Source organism: Limanda limanda, chromosome 13 (assembly GCF_963576545.1).
Source record: "Limanda limanda chromosome 13, fLimLim1.1, whole genome shotgun sequence".
NCBI classification, from domain to species: domain Eukaryota; kingdom Metazoa; phylum Chordata; class Actinopteri; order Pleuronectiformes; family Pleuronectidae; genus Limanda; species Limanda limanda.
This window is the reverse complement of record NC_083648.1, coordinates 26,095,679-26,116,710: the sequence shown is the minus strand read 5'-3', so window position 1 is coordinate 26,116,710 and position 21,032 is coordinate 26,095,679. Positions and strand designations below refer to the sequence as shown.

General features: G+C 39.5%; 1 protein-coding gene across 1 annotated transcript in view; it reads left to right on the top strand.

Moving 5' to 3' along the window:
- The window catches only part of cntnap2b (contactin associated protein 2b), a 34,314-nt gene extending 30,669 nt beyond the window's left edge, over window positions 1-3,645 (top strand). Inside the window, exons 20-25 of the mRNA XM_061083695.1 lie at window positions 110-343; window positions 445-578; window positions 889-982; window positions 1,734-1,964; window positions 2,062-2,136; window positions 3,284-3,645. Coding sequence (XP_060939678.1) covers window positions 110-343; window positions 445-578; window positions 889-982; window positions 1,734-1,964; window positions 2,062-2,136; window positions 3,284-3,483 — 968 coding nt within the window. The 3' untranslated portion in view covers window positions 3,484-3,645. The remainder of the gene's footprint in view (window positions 1-109; window positions 344-444; window positions 579-888; window positions 983-1,733; window positions 1,965-2,061; window positions 2,137-3,283) is intronic.
- Window positions 3,646-21,032: the final 17,387 nt, after the last annotated feature.

The following is a 21,032-nucleotide window of genomic DNA, read 5'->3' as shown; positions in this document are numbered from 1 at the left end:
AATCAATTGTAATGCAATCCAGTGTTTATTAAGAATTAACCTTGCTGCTTCTGTGTGTGTGTGTGTGTGTGTGTGTGTGTGTCTGCATGCATGCATGCCTGTACTTTAGATATTGGTGGCTACTTTGAAACAGGGACTTTGGTGCGTTATGACTTCTTGCCAGAGGTGGGACAATTTGCATTGAGAGAAGGGAAAACCCTATCTGGTGTTAGTGTCCCTAGTGAGGCCAACCTGACACAGGAGGAGCTGGTGTTCAGCTTCAGTACCTCCAGCACTCCCAGCATCCTGGTCTACATCAGTTCCAGGACTCAAGACTATCTGGCTGTGGTGCTAAGGCACAATGGTGGGTTTATCAACATACTTTTAATTCATTTCTTTTTTAAAGACTATAAAGAGATATATTGAACTGCTGTTACACTTACTCTATTAAAACATTATTTCCAGGCACTCTCCAGATCCGCTACAGTCTTGGGGGGCTAACAGAACCTCACACCATTGACGTTGACCATCGTAACATGGCCAATGGACAGCCACACTCTGTCAACATAACCAGGAACTTAAGAGAAATACGAGTCCAGGTTAGTACTTCCTGCCATTGTATCATGTATGGTGCAGATTTGAACAGTGTATTGGTTAATTTATGAATATCAGTCTTATGTTTGTATGTCCAGTACATAACTGGATCAAGGCGTGTAAGCTACCAGTGTTAGCTTAGCCATCTCCATGATCAGCATCATGTGCAACAGTTCTTCATGTTTACATGAAGGTTACAGTATTTCTCATGTCAGTCTCTAAAACGGTAATAAGTGTATTTCCCAAGATGTTAGTAAATTATGTGATGAGTGGTTCTTGGTGTCACTGGTCCATTCCTCTTTCCATATTCCCCAGCTGGACCACTACCCAGTTTACACATACACTCTGCCTGAGGCCTCAGACACCCAGTTCAACTTGATAAAAAGTATCTTTCTCGGAAAGGTCTTTGGTAAGTGTGTAAACGATTCGAAGAATCACCTCAGGGGTCACGTGGGAATGACATTGATGACATATTTTATATTTGCATGGTTTTGTTTGAACTACAATTTAACAGGCGACTGTTGCTCAGGGGGTAGAGTCATCCTCTAACCAGAGGGTCAATCCCAGTCAAGCTCATTCTGCACGCCATTCTCATAGGAAAAAGTACGGTCCATAGTTGCACTGCATTGAATGGGTGAATGGCCAAAAACTGAACTGTAAAGGGCTTTGAGTGGTCGTGAAATCTAGACAAGCGCTGTGTTAATACAGACTATTTATCAATTATAAAAAATTGTACTGATCATTGTTAAATCCATTTTTATTTCTGGAAATCATCTCGACATCACCCTATTTTGGAAACCAATGCCATAAAGAATAAAGTCTGATGGGTCAGCATGTCCACACACAATGACAGACAGTACAAGGTCTAATCCAGAAGTGTCATTCAAAGTGATTCTGAGTGAATCCCATGTTAATCATGATTCTGTAGTTAGTGTGCTTTGGGTACCTTATCCTCTTATAGAAATCAATATGTTCCCTCCTATAGACAAGCTTTATTTCATTTTAAATGTTTTGCATGCAATAACACTAAATACATAATTCTAATAATGCAAACAATCTGGAATAGTTTTATTTATTGTAAGGATTGGAAACATTCTCCATCTGCTCCTGAAAACTTTCTGAGACTTCACTCATTGTGTGATCTGCTGTCTTTCTTGTAGAAACTGGACAGATTGACCCCATCCTAATCGAGCGCTACAACACGCCAGGCTTTGTGGGCTGTCTGTCAAGAGTTCAGTTTAACAGTGTGGCACCTCTGAAAGCTGCGCTACGCTTGGGCCTGGCAGCACCTGTCACGACCCATGGGATTTTGGTCCCATCCAATTGTGGAGCCTCACCCTTGACCATCTACCCCATGGCCTCAGCCAGTGACCCCTGGCACATAGAAGCAGGTTGAGACACAGACAGATTTTCAAGCAAAATTTGGAAATTCCAAATTTTAAGTCCAATGAAAAAGATAGTTTGTACATAATAATTGTTTTTCCACAGCTGGAGCTGTTTCCCCTTTCAATGAGGACAAAGCCAGTGGTGATGGAGTGGATCGCAACTTTGTCATAATTGGAGGTAAATCCTACACAATTTTGTCTCCTGCAGAAGATGATGACTAGTAGCCACTGTTATCGTAAGGCAATTTTCAACCCATCTGCATGCCAATTTGTCCATGAGCAAGATGCAGAACCCTGAATTGCCCTTCATAGAGCAATAAAGTGCTGCAAATAGATGCATTGTATGAAAGTGTGTGTGAATAAGTGAATGGCAAACTGTACTGTTAAGAGCTGTGAGTGGAAAAAGATTGCAAAAGCGCTTTAAAAATACAAACCATTTACCATTTATTTTAAAGAATAAACTAAAAATATACATTGTGAGTACTAAAATACACTTTGCTACTTTGTTACTTTGTTAATTGAAATTTTGCTCAGGATCATCCTATTTCCCTTCATCATCCGTGAGAGGTTATTACACTTTGGTTTGAGTTAATTTGTCCGTTCATTTGTTAATCATGTCCTATTCTTTTGATTGGACATTATTTGGAAAGTCACATACTGTCTATATAAGGTCTCACAGCCGACAAAGCCATGAGATTGAAGGAGCTGCATATATGCTGGATTGAAGATTTCTAAGAACCACAGTGGCCTCCATAATTCATAAAGGAAGAAGTCTGGAACAAAATGTACCCAAATAGAGGAGGTTCTTGATAACAGGTGACCAAGAACCAGATGGTTCCTCTGGCTGGTCTATTGAAGCTGTTTGTTATTTTATATATTATACACATCGATTTGGGGGATATCAGATAGGGTGGATATTATTGGACTTTGTAAGGTCCTTTACTAAATTTCCTTTGGAACATATACTGCGATCTGTGATTGGACACAACTCATTATGCTAATCAATTGTAAAGAGCCCTAACAGACAGAATAAAAATACAAGTGTGCCTAATTGTGCTTGTGTTATGAAAATGTTAACAGGCAATCTCTAAGGTCAGAACTACTCAGCTAGTGACAAGTTTTAGTCCTGTATAAACTCTTTTAAGTTGCATTAAGGGGGTGGTGTTTCTTTAGCATTGACCCTCAGGGTATTTCGGACTAAAAGTCAGGATATGCACCACTCTTAAATCCATTTGTCTCTTGAGAGCACAGATTTAAGAAAATCAGATTGTAAGATTTATCTTCCAGATCTGTCATTATAAATTGCTTGATTTCTTTGTTTCCAGGCATCATCTCCATGGTGATCTTCATTGTCCTTTGCATCATGGTGTTCATGATCCGTCATCTGTTCCGCCATAAAGGCTCCTACCACACTAATGAGGCCAAGGGAGCAGAGTCAGCAGACTGTGCTGATGCTGCGATCATCGTCAATGACCCGGCCTTTACTGAAACCATCGATGAGAGCAAGAAGGAGTGGTTCATCTGAACCCCTCCCAACAACATGGACACATGACATTAGGATGTATGTAGTTTTCTAAGCATAGGCAGTTGTAGTGAGGTGACCACCTGTGGAACCTTGAGGATGTGCCGAATGGTTTATTCAAAACTTTATGGACAATGGTATTATAAAATGGGTATGAAAGCACAGGGAAACACACTGCCTGGCAGAGCCGATGTTGAAATGTGGAACAGTTTATTTAAACTTTATTTACAGTGGACAGGATGACAGCCTTCATGGTTCAGAGAACAGTGCCGTTCAGTTACAGGCCATGGATAAGGGAATGTTTTTGTTTTCCTTTTATTTTTTTTATCAATTATAATTTAATTTCAATTGAAATTTTGTTATTTATTAATATATGAGTGATATATTTTTTAATTTATTTATTTCTATAGATTGTTATCTGTAGACCTTTGTGCAGTGTGCTAAAATATCAGATTAGAAGATGATGGCATTAATGGTAATAATACAACTTATTCATCTATTAATGCCATAACCACTCATATCTGTAGCAATGCTTATTAATTGTAGGGGGAGTTTACATTATGTCGAATCATTTGCATTACTTTTTTTTTATTCCAGTAGACTTTAAATTGAGCCTTAAGACTGAAACAGTTGGTGTGTGTGTGTGTCTGTGTGTGTGTGTCTGTCTGTCTGTGTGCACGAGTGCATGAGTGCACACTGACTGGCCTTCTTGCCTGTAGAGGAGATGTAGCCATGACAAATGACTTCATCATTTAGACTAAGACTTGAGGGAAAAAAGGAAATGCCACGCTTGTATTTATTTTTGCATCGACATAAATGACAGTGTGTCTTAATGACTTTTTATCATTGATTGTTGAATCTTTTATTTGACTGTTTTTGGTGCCAAATGAGTTGCAGCTTTTGAACAAGGAATGATGTCCTGCCAGTCCACAAGAGGTCAACTTGCTGTTTTGGTTTGGTTAGACAAGATGTTAATATTATTATCATAACTATGTTTGTACATCGAGCCTGGTGGGGAATAAGTTTAGCTTAATACTAACTGCTAGCCTAACTCCATCGCAAGTAATCGTTTCCAACAACTTCAAATTTCCTTATAGTCTGTTGTTTGTTATCAAACTCCATCCAAGAACCAGCGTTGCTAACAGTAGAGATAAAACAGGGCTCCAACCTGACAACCCCACTTTGAGGACAAGACTGTTTTGGTTGGTCAAAAGATATTTACAAACATGATGTCTCCTTTCTATTTCTACACAAGATATTGTGTTAAACACGGCTTTGAGTTGTTGAACAGGCACATTATCAGGGCCACTTGCATCCGCCCTGAGACAAGTCCAACAGAAACCCAACCACTTGGGTTAATTGAGGAAAAAAGAGAGCAATGTGCAAGTCTGTACTCTCAGACCAATCTTGGGCACACAGCTGGGGCATAGATTTGTGAGCACCAATTTGCAAGCTGAGTACAGATTCACACATGGCTCTTTTCTTTCTCAACAGACTTAAACTCTGGTTTTAAGATAATATGCGGTCAAATGACAAAAAGGGTATTTTTTATACCTAAGTTGATATAAATTCACTCAATTAAGTCTTACATATGTATTAAGTGTGTCTCGTGTATGTATTATGTATCACTATGGGATGTTATCAATAAATTCCGTTGTAATTGACAGCTTAAAAGAGGAAATGTGATACTAAAGAACAATTTTTACAAGCCATTGATGAGCAGTAGAGCAGTGTAGAGTCTGGATAGAACAACTCTGCCATGCTGGTCAGGTAAAAAGCTCCTCAATTTCACTTATTGACTACACACAGTCGTGACATTTAATAGGTTTGAACCTTGTCTTGTTTCACTTGTGATGGAGTTAGGCCAGCAGCCTCACCATGCTCCCAGTCTCTGTGGTATTCTGGAGTAAACTCATCCTGAACTACTGGATGAGAGTTGATGAAATTAGCCTGTCCACCTCAAACAACTGACTAGGGAAGTGTTCAGTGTTCATTATGTTGATTTGTTCTAAGTTTTTTTTAGTCTCTCTGAGCTTCAGGCTTACTGACTTTGGGGCTAGGATAGTATGGCATGTGACCCAGACCAGCTTCGTTGTGATACAGAGCAGCTACATCAAGACTTGGCTGAATCAGTTCAGGATACATCTTTTAAAAACTTGAGCTATGTATCTGATTTTGAAGTAGTAAGATGAGGTTTCTTAAAAAGAATGTTTGTTACACACATAAAACTATGGCTTACATCCTGACATTTGATTGTATTGCATCTGTATACTCTTGACTGCACTGCTGTGTAATGGCATGTTGTTTGACACTGAATGACTCACATTTCTGATTTGATATGCTACTCTAGAATCATATAGCTTTTTCTTCATGTTATATGTATAAAACTTTGACTAACTGTTCCTCTTTTATAGCTGATTTCTCATTCTTTGTGCTTTTCTCATTGTCTTGAAGCTTCGCCTTGAAAGACCAGTAAAACATACAGTACAAATCTTACACTGGCTGCTATGCAATTTTTTTACCTCGCACAACTAGATCCAGTTGACATTTAGGAGAGATGGCAGAGTGGGAGTTGGGGGTTTTCGGTCTGTGAAGGAAGTTATCAAAGATAAAAAAGACATATATAATTATAATCTTAATTGACTTATATGTCCATATTTCCAGCTTGGGACCATTAATTAACCAATAAAGATGAGTTGTTTTGATTTAGCATTTGTTATTCATCACAATTTGGATGCAACTTTAGGTCATATCCCCAGACACAGAGTCATTGTTCTTGGCCCCATGTGTTTTGTGTCTGATAAAAAGGAATCTTTTTAATCCTTTAGTCTTGGCTGCATCTCTTTAGCACACTCATATGCCATTTTGTTCTATCACATTAAAATGTCATGCAAAAGCCTACATAATAGCCAATTATCGGCTGCTTAAGCAGGGGCCTGCACTATGAAGCAGGATTTCTGATCGAGGTAACTTCACGTTTAACTCTGGGTTTGTAGTGTTTGCAAGCTAGGTAATTTCTTACAGAGGTAAATCAACAAAGTCACTTCCGCTTCTATTATAATCTGCTCTGGAGGAGGTTAAGCGATCCAGAACTTTCAGGGGCCCTACTACTTACTGATCCAAAACCAGAGTCATCATTCTACAGGATCCTTTTTGACCAGTCTAGAAAAAATGAAGGGAGAGTTTGTCATGAAAATGAAATTCTATTTATTAAAGCTTCATTCTATATAATATATAAATATTCTTTGTTTCCTACAGAATTCCAGACAGTGTTTCTGCTTTGACTCATTCTATCACTGCAGCTCAGAACAACCTTTTTCCTTTCTGCCATTTTTTATATCATACCATTGTCAAGGTCAGGTGCATATGTTATGCTATTGATACAGAAGTATTGAGGAGCAACAGCTTTTCTCCTGCAGAAAGAGGAAAAGAGGAAAGAGAATCTGCGTTCCATCACATGGAGTAACTTCTAAGACTACATGCTGCAGTGCAAGACTTCAAATCCAAACTGCTCTACAATGCTTCTATGTTAATTTAAGGTTCAGTTCCTTTACAGTTATGTTCTACAAAATTACAGACATTTACCATCGAATCTGGATTAAAAGACTCTGCAGCTGTTATCAAAAGTCTGCAGCACTGACAAGAAAATAGATCACCTCTTCCAAGCTTCCTGTTAGATTGAGACTTTTCAATTATCCTCACCTATAAAGCACTTAATGATATGGCACCATCATACCTAATAGAGCTCACAGTAGCATATCACCTCACTAGAGCAATGCGCCTCCAGAAGTCAGGCGTACTTATCCTTAAAGTCTCCAAAAGTAGAAAGACCCTTCAGCTATCAAGCTCCTCTCTTGTGGATCATCTACCATTTTGGGTTTGGGAGTAAGACACCCTCTAGTTCAAGAGAAGACTTAAAACTTTACTTTACTATATAGGTCAAGATTTTCCAGGGACACATGACACAAGTAAAATCGCTTTCCTCCTCTCCTTCTTCATCACATTAATGTCTCATTAATACATGTTATTGACTTGATATCTTCCTGGGAGTCCTTGCTTTTTATTGTTGCAGATCCAGAAACGCAGCTCATTGTAGATTATGATTAAGTAAAGTATAGATTGCTTGGACATACAATATGCCTATACTCGCACATTTCAGTCAGACAGATTACTTTCAAATGTTCATTGCAACAGTAGAACAGGTAAGTGTATGGTGTCAAGGCTCCGACTTAGTCACTCCCCCCGATATGATTACATAGATATGATGGGAGTTATGAGCAAATTGAGAGGAATTATTGAGAGTTTATTTTACACACTGTCTTTGCGCACAAATAAATTCCTGCCAAATTTCGGTCAAGCCAGCCGACACTCAACATTCTACTGCAACCATATATTGACATTTATTTAAACACATTCAAATGCCCCACAACAGGAATCGAGCACGGAGTGCGTTAGTAATAAGTTAGCGGAAGAACATACATGGGACTACGTCCGGTTTATATATTGATTGGAATATATTCAAAAGAAATATACAACATTTTACCTGTGTCATTTTTATGAAGATAATTTTTACTGTATCAATTAAGCGATTAAATAAAAGTCCTACAATTGTGCCTTCAAATTGCATATTTCTGGACATTTGAAGGGCTATAAAAAAATGTTCTCAATAATTCCAGACAGTGAATGATATGTTGTGTTCAGGACCTCACCAACTATATATATTCAGAAAATCTAATATTTTTACTGTATAAATTAGGAGATCTTTCAAAGTAAAAGTTCAACATTAGAAATAGTTCAATTATGAAATCTTTGAGGTGCTATAAAGGCACGTAATCAAATAAGATCACACACACATCAATTCTTACAATGACTGATGCCTACCATTCAGAAAAAAAATAAATAAATAAAAGTTGTTTGTTTTACCTTAACCATGAGATCATATTGAATTATTGAATTATTCCTTCCTGGATATTACAGACTTAAATCCAAATCAGGTGAATGAAGCCATTTTTATGGTATATAATGTACTGTAAATGTTGAACTCCAGAATTGCACCCAAGACAATAAAACGCAAGGGATAATTGACAAAAACCAGTGGGATCTGAAAAATATGTGTTTACCAGGTTGGAAGATTTTGTACATACTGTACATAAAAGATCACCCTGATTGCCCCTCTAAGAAAATACGCTGACTCTATGTTGAAGCTCTTATATATATTGTATACATGAAACGCCTTGGATTGTTGATTTTTTTCCCCAAAAAATAAGTCAAGTGAAATGTACTTCAGCAGTGCAGTTGCAGAAGTATTGGCATTGATTTACTATGTTTGATTAACTTTAGACACGTTGGGTGGATTTGGAGCGGTGAAAGCAAGGAAGCAGAAGAGGCGAGGAGTTTGTCTCCCTTAACCAATCCTTTTGTTTTTAAACGGCAAAAGAAAAAGCTAACCATTATCATTCCATGTGTTAATAGCTTAAACATGTAATAGATAAAAGGTTTTGGTCATACAGAATATGTTTGTTTTTCTCAGAGCACGCAGAAATGTTGCATAAATACACAAGGACAGGAAGCTAATCAAAAGCATTCATTTAAACAGCTGTAAATCAAAAGCTTATTGTTGCCTTTTGTGCGTTAAACACTTCCGTGACTTAATGAATTGCCATGACAGGCAATTATCAGTAGATATTTCACCATGTTGGTGGTATGAAAGTATATCATTAAAAGCTGCAATTAATTGCAATTAATATTGCAATTTTTATATCTAGAACCCAATTGTTATCAATACATTCAATGCAATAAATGTATCTGTAATGCAAATTATTCATTTCATTCAGGGCACATCTTTTTACATGGTGTGTTTCTCTAACTGACAAAAAAATATATAACTAGGGCTACGTTGTAGCATTAAACATTTTGAAGACTGTTACGGTAGTGGAGAGAGCGATCAATGACCAAGCGCACGCCTCCGCGTTGCATGCGTTTTGCGCACTGCGGCAAGGACAAACGCTTCACTTCCTGCGTCCGTCAAGCGATGTCGATTCTTGCCTGCTCATCTACGGTCCATGCTATCATATGCACATCATACTGTGGAAATGTTATGTAAATCGAGTGATAGTTGTAAAACTAAGCCTACTTCCTGTAGCCAGTAGGTGGCGCCATCAGTATTATTACATACAGACTAATAGTTCTGTTTAGGGAGGGGCTCTGATGTAGCGTGAGCAATTTTGTGTCAATTGGACAATGTTACAATAACTTAATTATCACACTGATCAGTAGGTGGCGCTATGACTCTGCACTAATATTACTAATGGAGCTGATCAGGTCAGGATTGTGATCATAGGGCAGTAGTTCAAAGCCAGTTGGATATTAGACAGTGGATTATCACAAGGAATCATCACAAATTCGGACATGGTTCTATGACTTGACTGAGCTCTTTTGAGCTGTATATGGTAAAGCAGCAATGAGCAGTGCATCAAATACACTCCTGATCAAAATCTTAAGACCAGTTAAAAAATTGCATGAATTTGCATTTTGCACTGTTGGATCTTAGGAAGGTTCTAAGTAGAGCTTCAAAATGCAAAAAGAAAAAAATGGGAACAAGAGACCAAAAGTTGTGAGTAGGCAATTTATTGAAAACAACAATTTAACTGAAGTAGGCTGTTCATCAGCAGATCAAAAGTTTAAGACCACAGCTAAAAAAAAAAAAAAAACCTCCTAAAACAGAAATTAAAGTGTCAAAAACTGACTCAGTAATGAGTAGCTCCACCATTATTGTTGATCACTTCAAAAATTTGTTTTGGCATGCTTGATGCAAGTTTTTCCAAAAGGCTAGTGCGAATGTTGCGCCAAGTGGTGAAGATGGCTTCACGAAGGGCATCCACTGTCTGGAACTGAAGTCCATTTTTGTAAACTTCCCTTGCCATCCATCCCCAAATGTTCTCAATTGGATTAAGATCAGGGGAACACGCAGGATGGTCCAAAAGAGTGATGTTATTCTCCTGGAAAAAAGTCTTGGTCAGACGGGCATTGTGAATTGGAGCGTTGTCCTGCTGAAAAATCCAGTCGTTACCACACAGACGAGGGCCCTCAGTCATGAGGGATGCCCTCTGCAACATCTCCACATAGCCAGCTGCTGTTTGACGCCCCTGCACAACCTGGAGCTCTATTGTTCCATTGAAGGAAACAGCACCCCAGATCATGATGGCGCCCCCTCCACTGTGCCGCGTAGAAAACATCTCAGGTGGCATCTCCTTGTCATGCCAGTAACGTTGGAAGCCATCAGGACCATCAAGGTTACATTTTTTCTCGTCAGAGAATAAAACTTTCTTCCACCTTTGAATGTCCCATGTTTGGTGCTCCCTTGCAAAGTCTAAACGGGCAATTTTGTGGCGTTGAAGGAGACGTGGCCTTTGAAGACGTTTCTTGTTTTTGAAGCCCTTCCTTCGCAGATGCCGTCTGATGGTTATTGGGCTGCAGTCAGCACCAGTAATGGCCTTAATTTGGGACGAAGATCGTCCTGTGTCTTGACGGACAGCCATTCGGATTCTCAGGCTCAGCGCCGGTGAGATTTTTTTGGGTCTACCACTTGATTTTTTTGTTCCATAACCCTGCGGATCTTTTAAGAAATGCAAAATGACTGTCTTACTGCGTCCGACCTCAGCAGCGATGGCACTTTGTGAGAGGCCTTGTTTATGCAGTTCAACAATCCTACCACGTTCAAAGATGGTGAGCTTTTTTGCCTTTGCCATCAAGAGATCTTCACAGTGTGATTACTTAACAGGAAATGACATGGAATCCAAATTTTTGCACAGATTTTGGCTTTTAAAGGCTGTGGTCTTAAACTTTTGATCAGCTGATGAACAGCCTATTTGAGTTAAATTGTTGTTTTCAATAAATTGCCTGCTCACAACTTTTGGTCTCTTGTTCCCATTTCTTCTTTTTGCATTTTGAAGCTCTACTTAGAACCTTCCTAAGATCCAACAGTGCAAAATGCAAATTCAGGCAATTTTTTAACTGGTCTTAAGATTTTGATCAGGAGCGTATAAAACATGTCACTTCCTGTCGCCAGCAGGGGGGACTTTGACAGTGAGTCAATATTGACAGATGGATCACCACCGTCATCATCATCACTAGCAGCATGCTAGCGTTAGCTCTCTGCTGCTACCTGTAAGACATCTAAGTGGCCGCAGCGGCAGAGACACGGTCCCCTCACTGGCACGTCCCCGGTGCAAACACCGAAACGTCCACCAGCAGCGAGCCGCTGACGTGGAGCCAGCAGCCCGAGGACAGCATGCAGCGAGCCCGAGCACCGTGACAGGAACGCCCCGAGCTGAGGAGGGGACTGTGGCTCGTAACTTACCCCGGTCGCCAACTCTGCTCCTCCGCCAGACCTCCGCCTCTCACCCCGCTCCCCGGCTGGTTAGCTTCCCCCCTCGGCTAGCTTCCCAGCTAACACCCGCCCTGGGCGGTCACCGGTGGGGTAATGGCGGTTGAGCTCCATGAGTGTCTCACTACATGGCCTCTGGGCGGCGGGTGTACATTCAACACCAGATACTTTTGATACTTAAGTAGGCCTACATTTAATATGAGCGACTCTAAGACTTTTACTCAAGTCATTTTCTGACGGGTGACTTTTGCTTTTACTGGAGTCACTTTCAAGTAAGATATCTGTACTTTTACTCAAGTATGGCTTTCATGTACTTTATACATCACTGTGTGCAGGTGCACTGTATGACAGGATGTGATGCTAACTCTGGATTCTATGGCAAGGGTAAGAAGTCAGTGTATGACCAGGTGGCAAAGAGCCCTGTGGCACGACAACAGCTATCACAGTGCGGAGATAGCCTTGACCTTGAGGAGGAGGTGTTACAGGAGCTATTCAAGTTCACAAGACATGTCATCTATGGTGACCACAAGAGTAGCACCATGGCTGAGGCCCGTGCAGTGAACTGCTCTTCCAACTTATCTACCTGCATCAAGGCCAGTTGAAGACAGCGAGGAAGATGAGAGCGAGTATGATTGTGATGAAAAGAAAAATGATGATGTGCAGAGTAGGCGATGGGATTCATGGGATAGTGATTTAGATTCTAGTGAGGCAGAAGCAGGGTTCGAATTATCTTTTTGTCTTTAAGGGGGTCTCTATCTCATAAAAAAGTTGGCGCACCGCGCACATAGCCTACCAAGGCTATACAATTAAATAGCCAAGGCGCTAGCAGCGCTTTTGCCCACGGTAGGCATAGGCTGTATATAACTTGATGCCCGCACACAACAGACAGAGACATTTTTGTACAGAAATTGATTTTATTTAATTAATTTCAATATATTATTGATTGTAATAGTCCATATATATTTCATTTCATTACTGCCAAATCGGAAAGGAAACCCATATTTTCTGATCCTAAATCTTCTACTATTTTTTGTTTTTTTTTTGCTGTAAACCCGAAACTTGTCAGGGCCGAATATGAATTCGGCGCCGGTGGCCTTTTTTTCAGTGGCATAAATGACCGTGATGTTTCTTTTAGATGTAGATGTATTTATCTCAAAAGCATGTCAAGCTAAAAGCACACAACTTCTTCTTCTGACTTTATGACCTGTCAAATTGTTCGTATCTACTATGCAATTTGCTCCAGCCTAGTGGTGTGGTGGTGAAGTGCAGTCATGCTGCGTTCATGGGCGTCAGGTAGGTATCCTGTTTTAATTTAACGTCTTAATGGTAAGAGACCACACAGGTATGGCTAATGAGCGTTATTTAACATTAAATTACAATGTCACATATGGCAGACACCTTCAGATCAGGGCTGCATCTAACTACTATTCTGATAGTCGATTAGTCACCGTTTATTGAAACGATTAATCGACAAATCGGATTATGAATGACACAAATTCTCAATTGCTCTTATTCAGCAAACAGCTTTTAAATTTTGATTGAGGTTGTTCGAGGCATGTGATGACTGAAAATGAAGACAATAAAGGTCAATACTCCATTAATAAAAAATGTCCTTTAATAAACTTTGCTGCATATAAGGGTACTGTAGACACAAAAGAAAAGAAAAATCCAGCTTTTTTTCATTTAAAACTAAGGACAGGCAAGGTGCTAATAAAAAAATATTAATTTAAAATCAAGAATCCATGTTTCATGTTAACAAAAATGACAGGGAAAATAACAGCAATATAAAAATCCACAAACCAAACTACAGTCTTCTTCGGACTAAATAATTGTGATTAAAAAAAAAAAAGACGTTTGTCAGGCAATAGGATAACATTTCGCTTTTAAACTCGTTAAAAAAAAAAAGTTTAAACCATATTTTTGTAATGGATTCTAGAATCCTGCGCACAGGTATATACGTTCATATACTATAACATCTGACAGAGGCGAGTCCGCATCGTCTCCGTTACGATCTCAAACGTGCCTCCTCCTCACATGCGCGTGTCCTGCTTCCATGCAGAGCAGGTCCGCCGCACAGATATTGCAGGTAGTTTTTATCGGGCTGTTAAGAGTGAAGTTCTCCCGAACTTTTGACTTCCTGGTAGGCGATGGAACGGACGCACCCATTGGTCCATGTTCTGTCGCTATTGCACATGCGCGGCTTTCAGAGATAGGAAGGAAGCGAGATGGCTCACTCCTCAGCTAATTCCATCAGCACCTCCGGTAAAACAACTTTTAGTTCAGCTGCACGGCACAAGAAACACGCGCTATGACGTAACCAAGTAAATTCGACTATTTTTGTCATCGATTTTTGTAGACGATGTTGACTAATCGTTGCACCCCTACTTCAGATATGAGAGACCCCCTCAGACTTTTGACGTTGCTTTCACGGGAGCTAGTCCTCACTCTCTGGGAGCTCAGCCCCCTCTGGCTCCCACGTAATTCGAACACTGGGCAGAAGGCTCTGATTTGGACTAATCATATATATCAATGTCCTTATTATTCACCAGTTACATTGTTAGAATAATGTGTAGCATTTAACAACATGAAAGCATCCTGTAATTTACAATTTTATGTATTTTTTTAAATGACAAAAAGGTAAAATTATTGGGGTACAATGATTTCTTTTTGGCATGTTTCAAGTGTTTTTCGTTCCATTCTTAAGTTACAGTTATTAAATACAATTTATTTCTGATATTCTTGTTTTTGTACTTCCATAATAAGTAATGTATAAGGCCATACATCACCCATCTCCTGGAGACCTGGGGGCTGATTTGTGTATAAAACTTTACATTTTTGCTCTCCCAGATGGTGGCCATATTGGATTTTGGGGTCAACAGGATTTCTTAATGTCAAAATTATCTCAGAATCACAATCTTTAGTGTCAATTTACCACAAAAAGTGTCCCCATACATTATTCTAGGTGCTCTGGTTAAAAAGTTAATTTGTGTATCAAAAATTAGGTTTTCGCTCTACCAGATGGTGGCCATCTTGATTTCAGGGTCAAGATGATGTCTTAATGGCAAAATGAGATCAGAATCACAATCCTTCTGGTCAATTTACCACAAAAAGTGTATTCATACATTATTCTCGGTGCTCTGGTAAAAAAGTTACTTTTACTCTTTGTCTAAGGTAACTTGTGTTTCAGTTATGGAGACATTTAATAACTGGTGAGCGGTAGAGCGATTGTCCTCCAACCTGAAGGTCGGCAGTTCAATTCCCCACTCTTCCCCATCTGCTTGCCGAAGTGTCCTTGGACAAGATGCTGAACCCCGAATTGCCCCTCATAGAAATAAAAAAGATCTGGTAATAGATGCACTGTATGATTGTATGTGTGAATGGGTGTATGGCAACATTACTGTAAACCATATGTTAGCTGAGGTTTGATAAAGCATGTATCATTTCATAGATCTATTTTAACTATAGGATATTTACAACATCACAAAATTTTTTTTTATCAAGTCTTTCCTTTTTGGATGTGTTACAGAGCAACTTTGACATCTATGAACCAGTTGTAAACATACAAAATTCTCACTGTAAGCTTCTGGTTAGTAGTGATTACATTTATAATTATCACGAGTGTCTTTCATTTTTTCGGGACGTCGCCAATAATCTTTGAATGGTATTTAATGTGTTTCCTGTCCATCAATGCAGCAGAAAGCAGCGTGTATTTGGTTGACCCAGCATGCATCTCCACAGAGATGACAGACTCCGACCATGCTGCAAAAAGATTATGGTACTTATGCAATTTCACCAGTGTATAGAAATAAATTCCATTTCCTCATATATATCTATTTATGCCACAATTCTGGTACAGGTAGTAAAAAGAACTTTAGTTTGGAGGCGATGGTCAGAAACAGGCTAACAGTAACATCCATTTCTTGGGAGAGCATAACAGCTGGCTCCCCTGTACATTCAAAATAAAATACAGGCACGTGTTTTAAATTCATGTCGTCCAACATTAGAAATCTTAATGTGTTTTATTGGTGTCGGAGTAGTGAAGTCCATTTACAAATGCATTTGTCATCACAGATGCTTGTAAAAAAGTTAATTTAAAGGGGTAACATCCAGACATTAAGTGACCAGAAGATATTCCCACTGGCAGCAAGGTTTGAAATGTAATTATATGCATTTGTTTCGTTTTGGAATTCAAAGAGATGTTCTGTCCTGCCGGCCCTGGCAATGTTGGCACCCTAGGCGAGATTTCAAATTGGCGCCCCCCAACATACACACGCAAACTGTCATGCATCCACAATAACTTTTGGGCTGTATACAGATGCACACACAGGCAGACAAAATTGTAAGCTATAAAAAATAATAAAAATATATAACATAAAATATAAAGAGTCTGAAATCAGCTGTACTGATAGCATATCATGGCATGTCGACAAAAATTAACATTAATGATGTCCACAATCGGGGTGATTCTTACCTCTATATTGTTCTTTCTTCTCCTCTGCTTTGCGGTGCTTTCTGAATTGTGCACCTGATAATTTAATCTTTTTTTGATTCATCTTTGACTCTGACCGCAGTCTGTTACCGCAGCGTGTCTGTTCACAGAAGGAGCCCATCTAGGAGGATGTTTTAGATGTTGGCTTGCCTGTCCACGGAGCCACGGATGGTGACATCAGCAAATGTCCCTACTATGCTGCCAATGAGTAGGTTTTTATACTTCTATTTGTATGCCTCATGCTGCGATGAGGAACTGTTGTGAGGTTGTTGTTGTCAAGGTTTGTTTTTCTCTTTTTGTGCATCCAGCGGCGTCGAGTGGAACGGCATATGCAAGTCAACTCGCCATGGCCGACCTCCGACACCCAACGGGACAGGTTCTGTTTGCGACTTGGATTGCTGCTCTGGCTGGATTCGCTGCATGGTATCTGATGTGATCCCGCCTCCAGCCTGTCATTTTGCTGCTGAGAGAGGGAGAGGGAGGAGAAACATTGAAGGAAGGCGAATAAGGAGATTGAGACCATTTCATAGTTTAATACTAACATTCTTTAGGGGTCCAAGCTTGTGTGTATATTGTACTTAAAAACTGTAACTGGCTATACAGCTGACAATGATGCACCTATATATATAATACACTGTTACACAAGTACAGTTCTTTTTTTTTAAATCCATTCTCACATTTCGTAATTCATACTTGGCCTCCAGAAAGTTGGTACATGTGCACAAGTGATAGGAATCCGAAGCTGTTTTTCAAGACATAGCACACCTACATTTTGACAAGTGCAAATTTTTATTAAAACTATTTCAGATAATTTAATGTCTACTGATCATGTTGAAATGATTGAATTCTTTGCTTTGGGTTTTTGAAGTTTGAGAAGGAAATTTTCTTCTTCTAATATGAATGGTTTATCTAAATTCTTCTAACAGATCTGTAGTTGGGCGGCGTTGGCTGAGGGGTAGAGTGGTAATCCTCCAACCTGAAGGTCGGCAGTTCGATCCCCACTCTGACCCATCTGCATGCCGAAGTGTCCTTGGGCAAGATGCTGAACCCTGAATTGCCCCTCATAGAATAACAAAGTGCTGTGAATAGATGCACTGTATGAATGTGTGTGTGATGTAAAACTGTACTGTAAAGCGCTTTGAGTGGTCATCAAGACTAGAAAAGCGCTATATAAATACAAAACCATTTACCATTTAGTTTATCTACTTGACGATTGCTTATGTTCGAGGCAGGTCTTTTACAATATCTCATCTGTTTTGAATACACAAGTATCCACCATCGCTACAACTGGGTACCCATCATCCATATGACTTTGACGTAAGTTTTCTCCTGTTATAAAATTATAATAATACAAAATTAATTACACTGCATACAATTTATTTTAATTTTCACCTTGACACAGTATGCTTGTTGCACACAGAGTACCAAAGGAGATGTGTTGAAAGTAACATTTAAACCAGGAAGCTGTGCTCTCAATGCATACTGCATGTGACTATGCAGTATTCTTTCATTAGCAAAGCTCATTCAGGACAAAAGCTGGAGTGCAGCTGTTTGGTCACAGCCATGGAAACCTAAGTAATAATAATGATGTGTTATGCATTCTCGTTTCTCAGGTTCCTGCTGCAAAAAGATGGCAATATAGTATGTTGGGCATGGACTGCCTGATATACACCTGTAGTGTCCATGTTTAATTAATTTTTATGCCAGTGTTTTTTTTTTTAAATAATAAAAGTGTTTTTGGAAATACATAAGGGACACATACTTGAATTTCAGGGACGCAGGTTGAGTAAAACTTAGTGTTACGTGGGGAGGACTAATTTGTGTTGGTTTTGAATTCTCTTGCATTTTCATTAACCCCAGTTCTTATATCCCATTGTGTGTCTAACTGAACAGAGCTTTATTAGTAACTGAAGAGACAGAGTAACCTTCATGGTATGAGAGAAAAAATACAGTAGTATGTCCTGCTGCTAACGGTGAAATGAAACTCCCTTCTTTTTTTTCTGTTCATGCTGAAATAAAGTGGATTCACTTGGTCTGACGTTTTCGATCACATCTTTATAAAACACCTCATTAGCTTCACACTACAAACCCTGTGGGGGGGGAAATGTTTTTTGAGAGAGGATTCCAGATTCATTTACTAGACTGGCACTCAGTAGAGCTCAACAGAGCCGTACAGGTTCATCTCTGATCCATGCAGCTTCCTTCTACCAAGTTTTGTGGTTATTGGTCCTGTAGTTTATTACATGTTGACTGACAAATCAGAGGTGAAAACATAACCTCCTTAGCAGAGGTAATAAAACCTCCACACATATATCAAGGAAATGTCACCAACATTATTAATAATTAGAAACACAACAGGAAATTAAAAGTAGAATGAAATGTTTCTAGAATATCTTAATAGTTGATGGGTAATTTTCTGTTGGTCGACTTATCAATGTATTTATTAAAAGCAAATTTTCCCCTGCTACTTAGTCTATAGGGTTTTTATATTGTGTCTTATTTACACTGTATATATTGGTTTATTTTTGTAGTGCACTGGTTGCTGGTTGTACATCAAATTGCCCTTGGAGGACAATAAAGATTTTCTTTTATGGACAGCTTTAGTTAATCACAAGCTGCACAAACCAAGGAAGAGCAGCAGAGGAACCCAGCAGGGGGCAGCTTCAGGACATCACATGGAAACAAGCAGCAGCAGACTGTGATTCTTGTAAAGCGTCACAGGACAAGTTTGAAAACTACTGGATTATTCTCTAACAATAGGTTTTTAAAGCATGTTAAATCCTCAAAAAAATTAAAGTAACTTTTAAGTAAGGTAGTAAAGTAGAAAATATTTTTTCTGTGTGTATACAAGTAAAAAATGTGTATAAAAAGCAGCATTGAATGACAGGGACACACACACACACGGGGATTTGTCCATCTTCTTAGCGTGCTTAGTTCCTCATGAGAGTCCGCATGAGGTTTGGCCTTGTGGGTAGTGTGATCGTTCTACAACTCGCAGGTTGCGGGTTCGATCCCCAATCTTTCTTATCTTATCGTGCCGGCAATATACTGAACTCTTAAAATTGGCAGGATTTCAATCACCTCTTAATTGCAAAATATATTACACTATGTAAATTTAAATTAATTAAATATAAAAAAAGAAAAATTAATTTAAATTAAATGAAATTAAATGGATAAAAAAAACAAAAAAACCCTGTGCCCGCAATTCCTGCGCATTGGGCTTATGTGCAGGATGTGTGCGCGCAGTTTTTTTAAATTTAATTTAATTTTTGAATTTAATTCAATGTAATTTTTTATTTTTTTTATATTTAATTTGAAATGGTTATGGTTCATTTTTTTAAAAAAATTGACATATTATTAGATATTGTGCAATGAATAGGTGGTTGAAGTCCTGCCAACACGACAGCCTGCCAAACTTACCCATGAGTTCGGACCCAGCTCCTGTGTCCACTGGTGTCCTGGTTCCACCAATGGCAGCGTAGTGGCGTGGGGCTGGCTCATCCCTGCGGCCCAGGGAGCGCATTTCTCCGCGCTGATTCAGGGGTAAATGATGCTGGTCTTCACAGGTGACTGACCTACGCAAGCCTGTAGCCGCCCTCCACGGCCCACAGCATTCCCGGCATTACGGTGCCGGTGCGAACATGGGCGTCCTGGGGTTAGAGGATGATGGTGTGACGTTAATATATTGTTTCACATTGCATATGTCACGTCATGATAATTCAGTCTCTTGTGCCGCCCTATCGGCATTTTTCACCCTAGGCAACCGCCTATGTCGCCTGTACCAGGAGCCGCCCCTGGTCCTGCAACCACCATGTGCTGATTCTTCATAGCAGGTATTTGAGGGATTTCTGAAAAGTTTAGATGATCCAACCACTGCTGTGGAAGCCTTCACACTGCTGAATACCTCCCGAGCTGCTCCCAGCAGCAGGATTAGCACCTTGGAGAGTGCTGCAGTGCACTCCTCACAGACTCAAGCTCATGATCGTATGATTGGACCCAAATCACTTCATGGCTTGGGAGGGATCTTTACAAACTATCAATCAGACAGCAGTTAGATTTATACAAAACACTTGGATTTGCAGCTTTAAGGAGATACCATTTGATCATATAATAATAGTAACTTTATTTGTATAGCACTTATCTAAACAAGGTTACAAAGTGCTTCACACGAAACTCCATGGCAAAATGAAAACAAATAAAAGATATTCTGCTCAGTCCAATTTTAGAGCCAAATCATAACATAAAAGGACAAGACATTACATTTTGGAGAAAACCCAACAGTTAATAAGCAGCACTTTGGAGATTGTGGAGAGAAAAACTCCCTCATTAACTGGGAGAAACCTCTGGCAGAACTAGACTCAGTGTGGGCGGCCATCTGCCTCCACTGGTTGGGGTGAGCAGAGACCATAGGGAAGAGAGGAGGTGGGTGGGATAGAGGGAGTAGAAAAGAGAGAGATATGGGGGTGAGGGTTGGGAGAGGGGGAGAGAAAGATCAGGAAATCACACTTGAACTCTGTAAGACGGATTGTTGTAATGAAAATAATTACAAGTCGCATGTTAGAAATGCTTTCCTGTAAAAATAAAGTTTTTAGCAGTGATTCAATGATCTGTAATGAGTTGGACGAGCTTAATCTCATCAGGGAGGGAGTTCCAGAGTCTGGGAGCCCTGACCGAGGA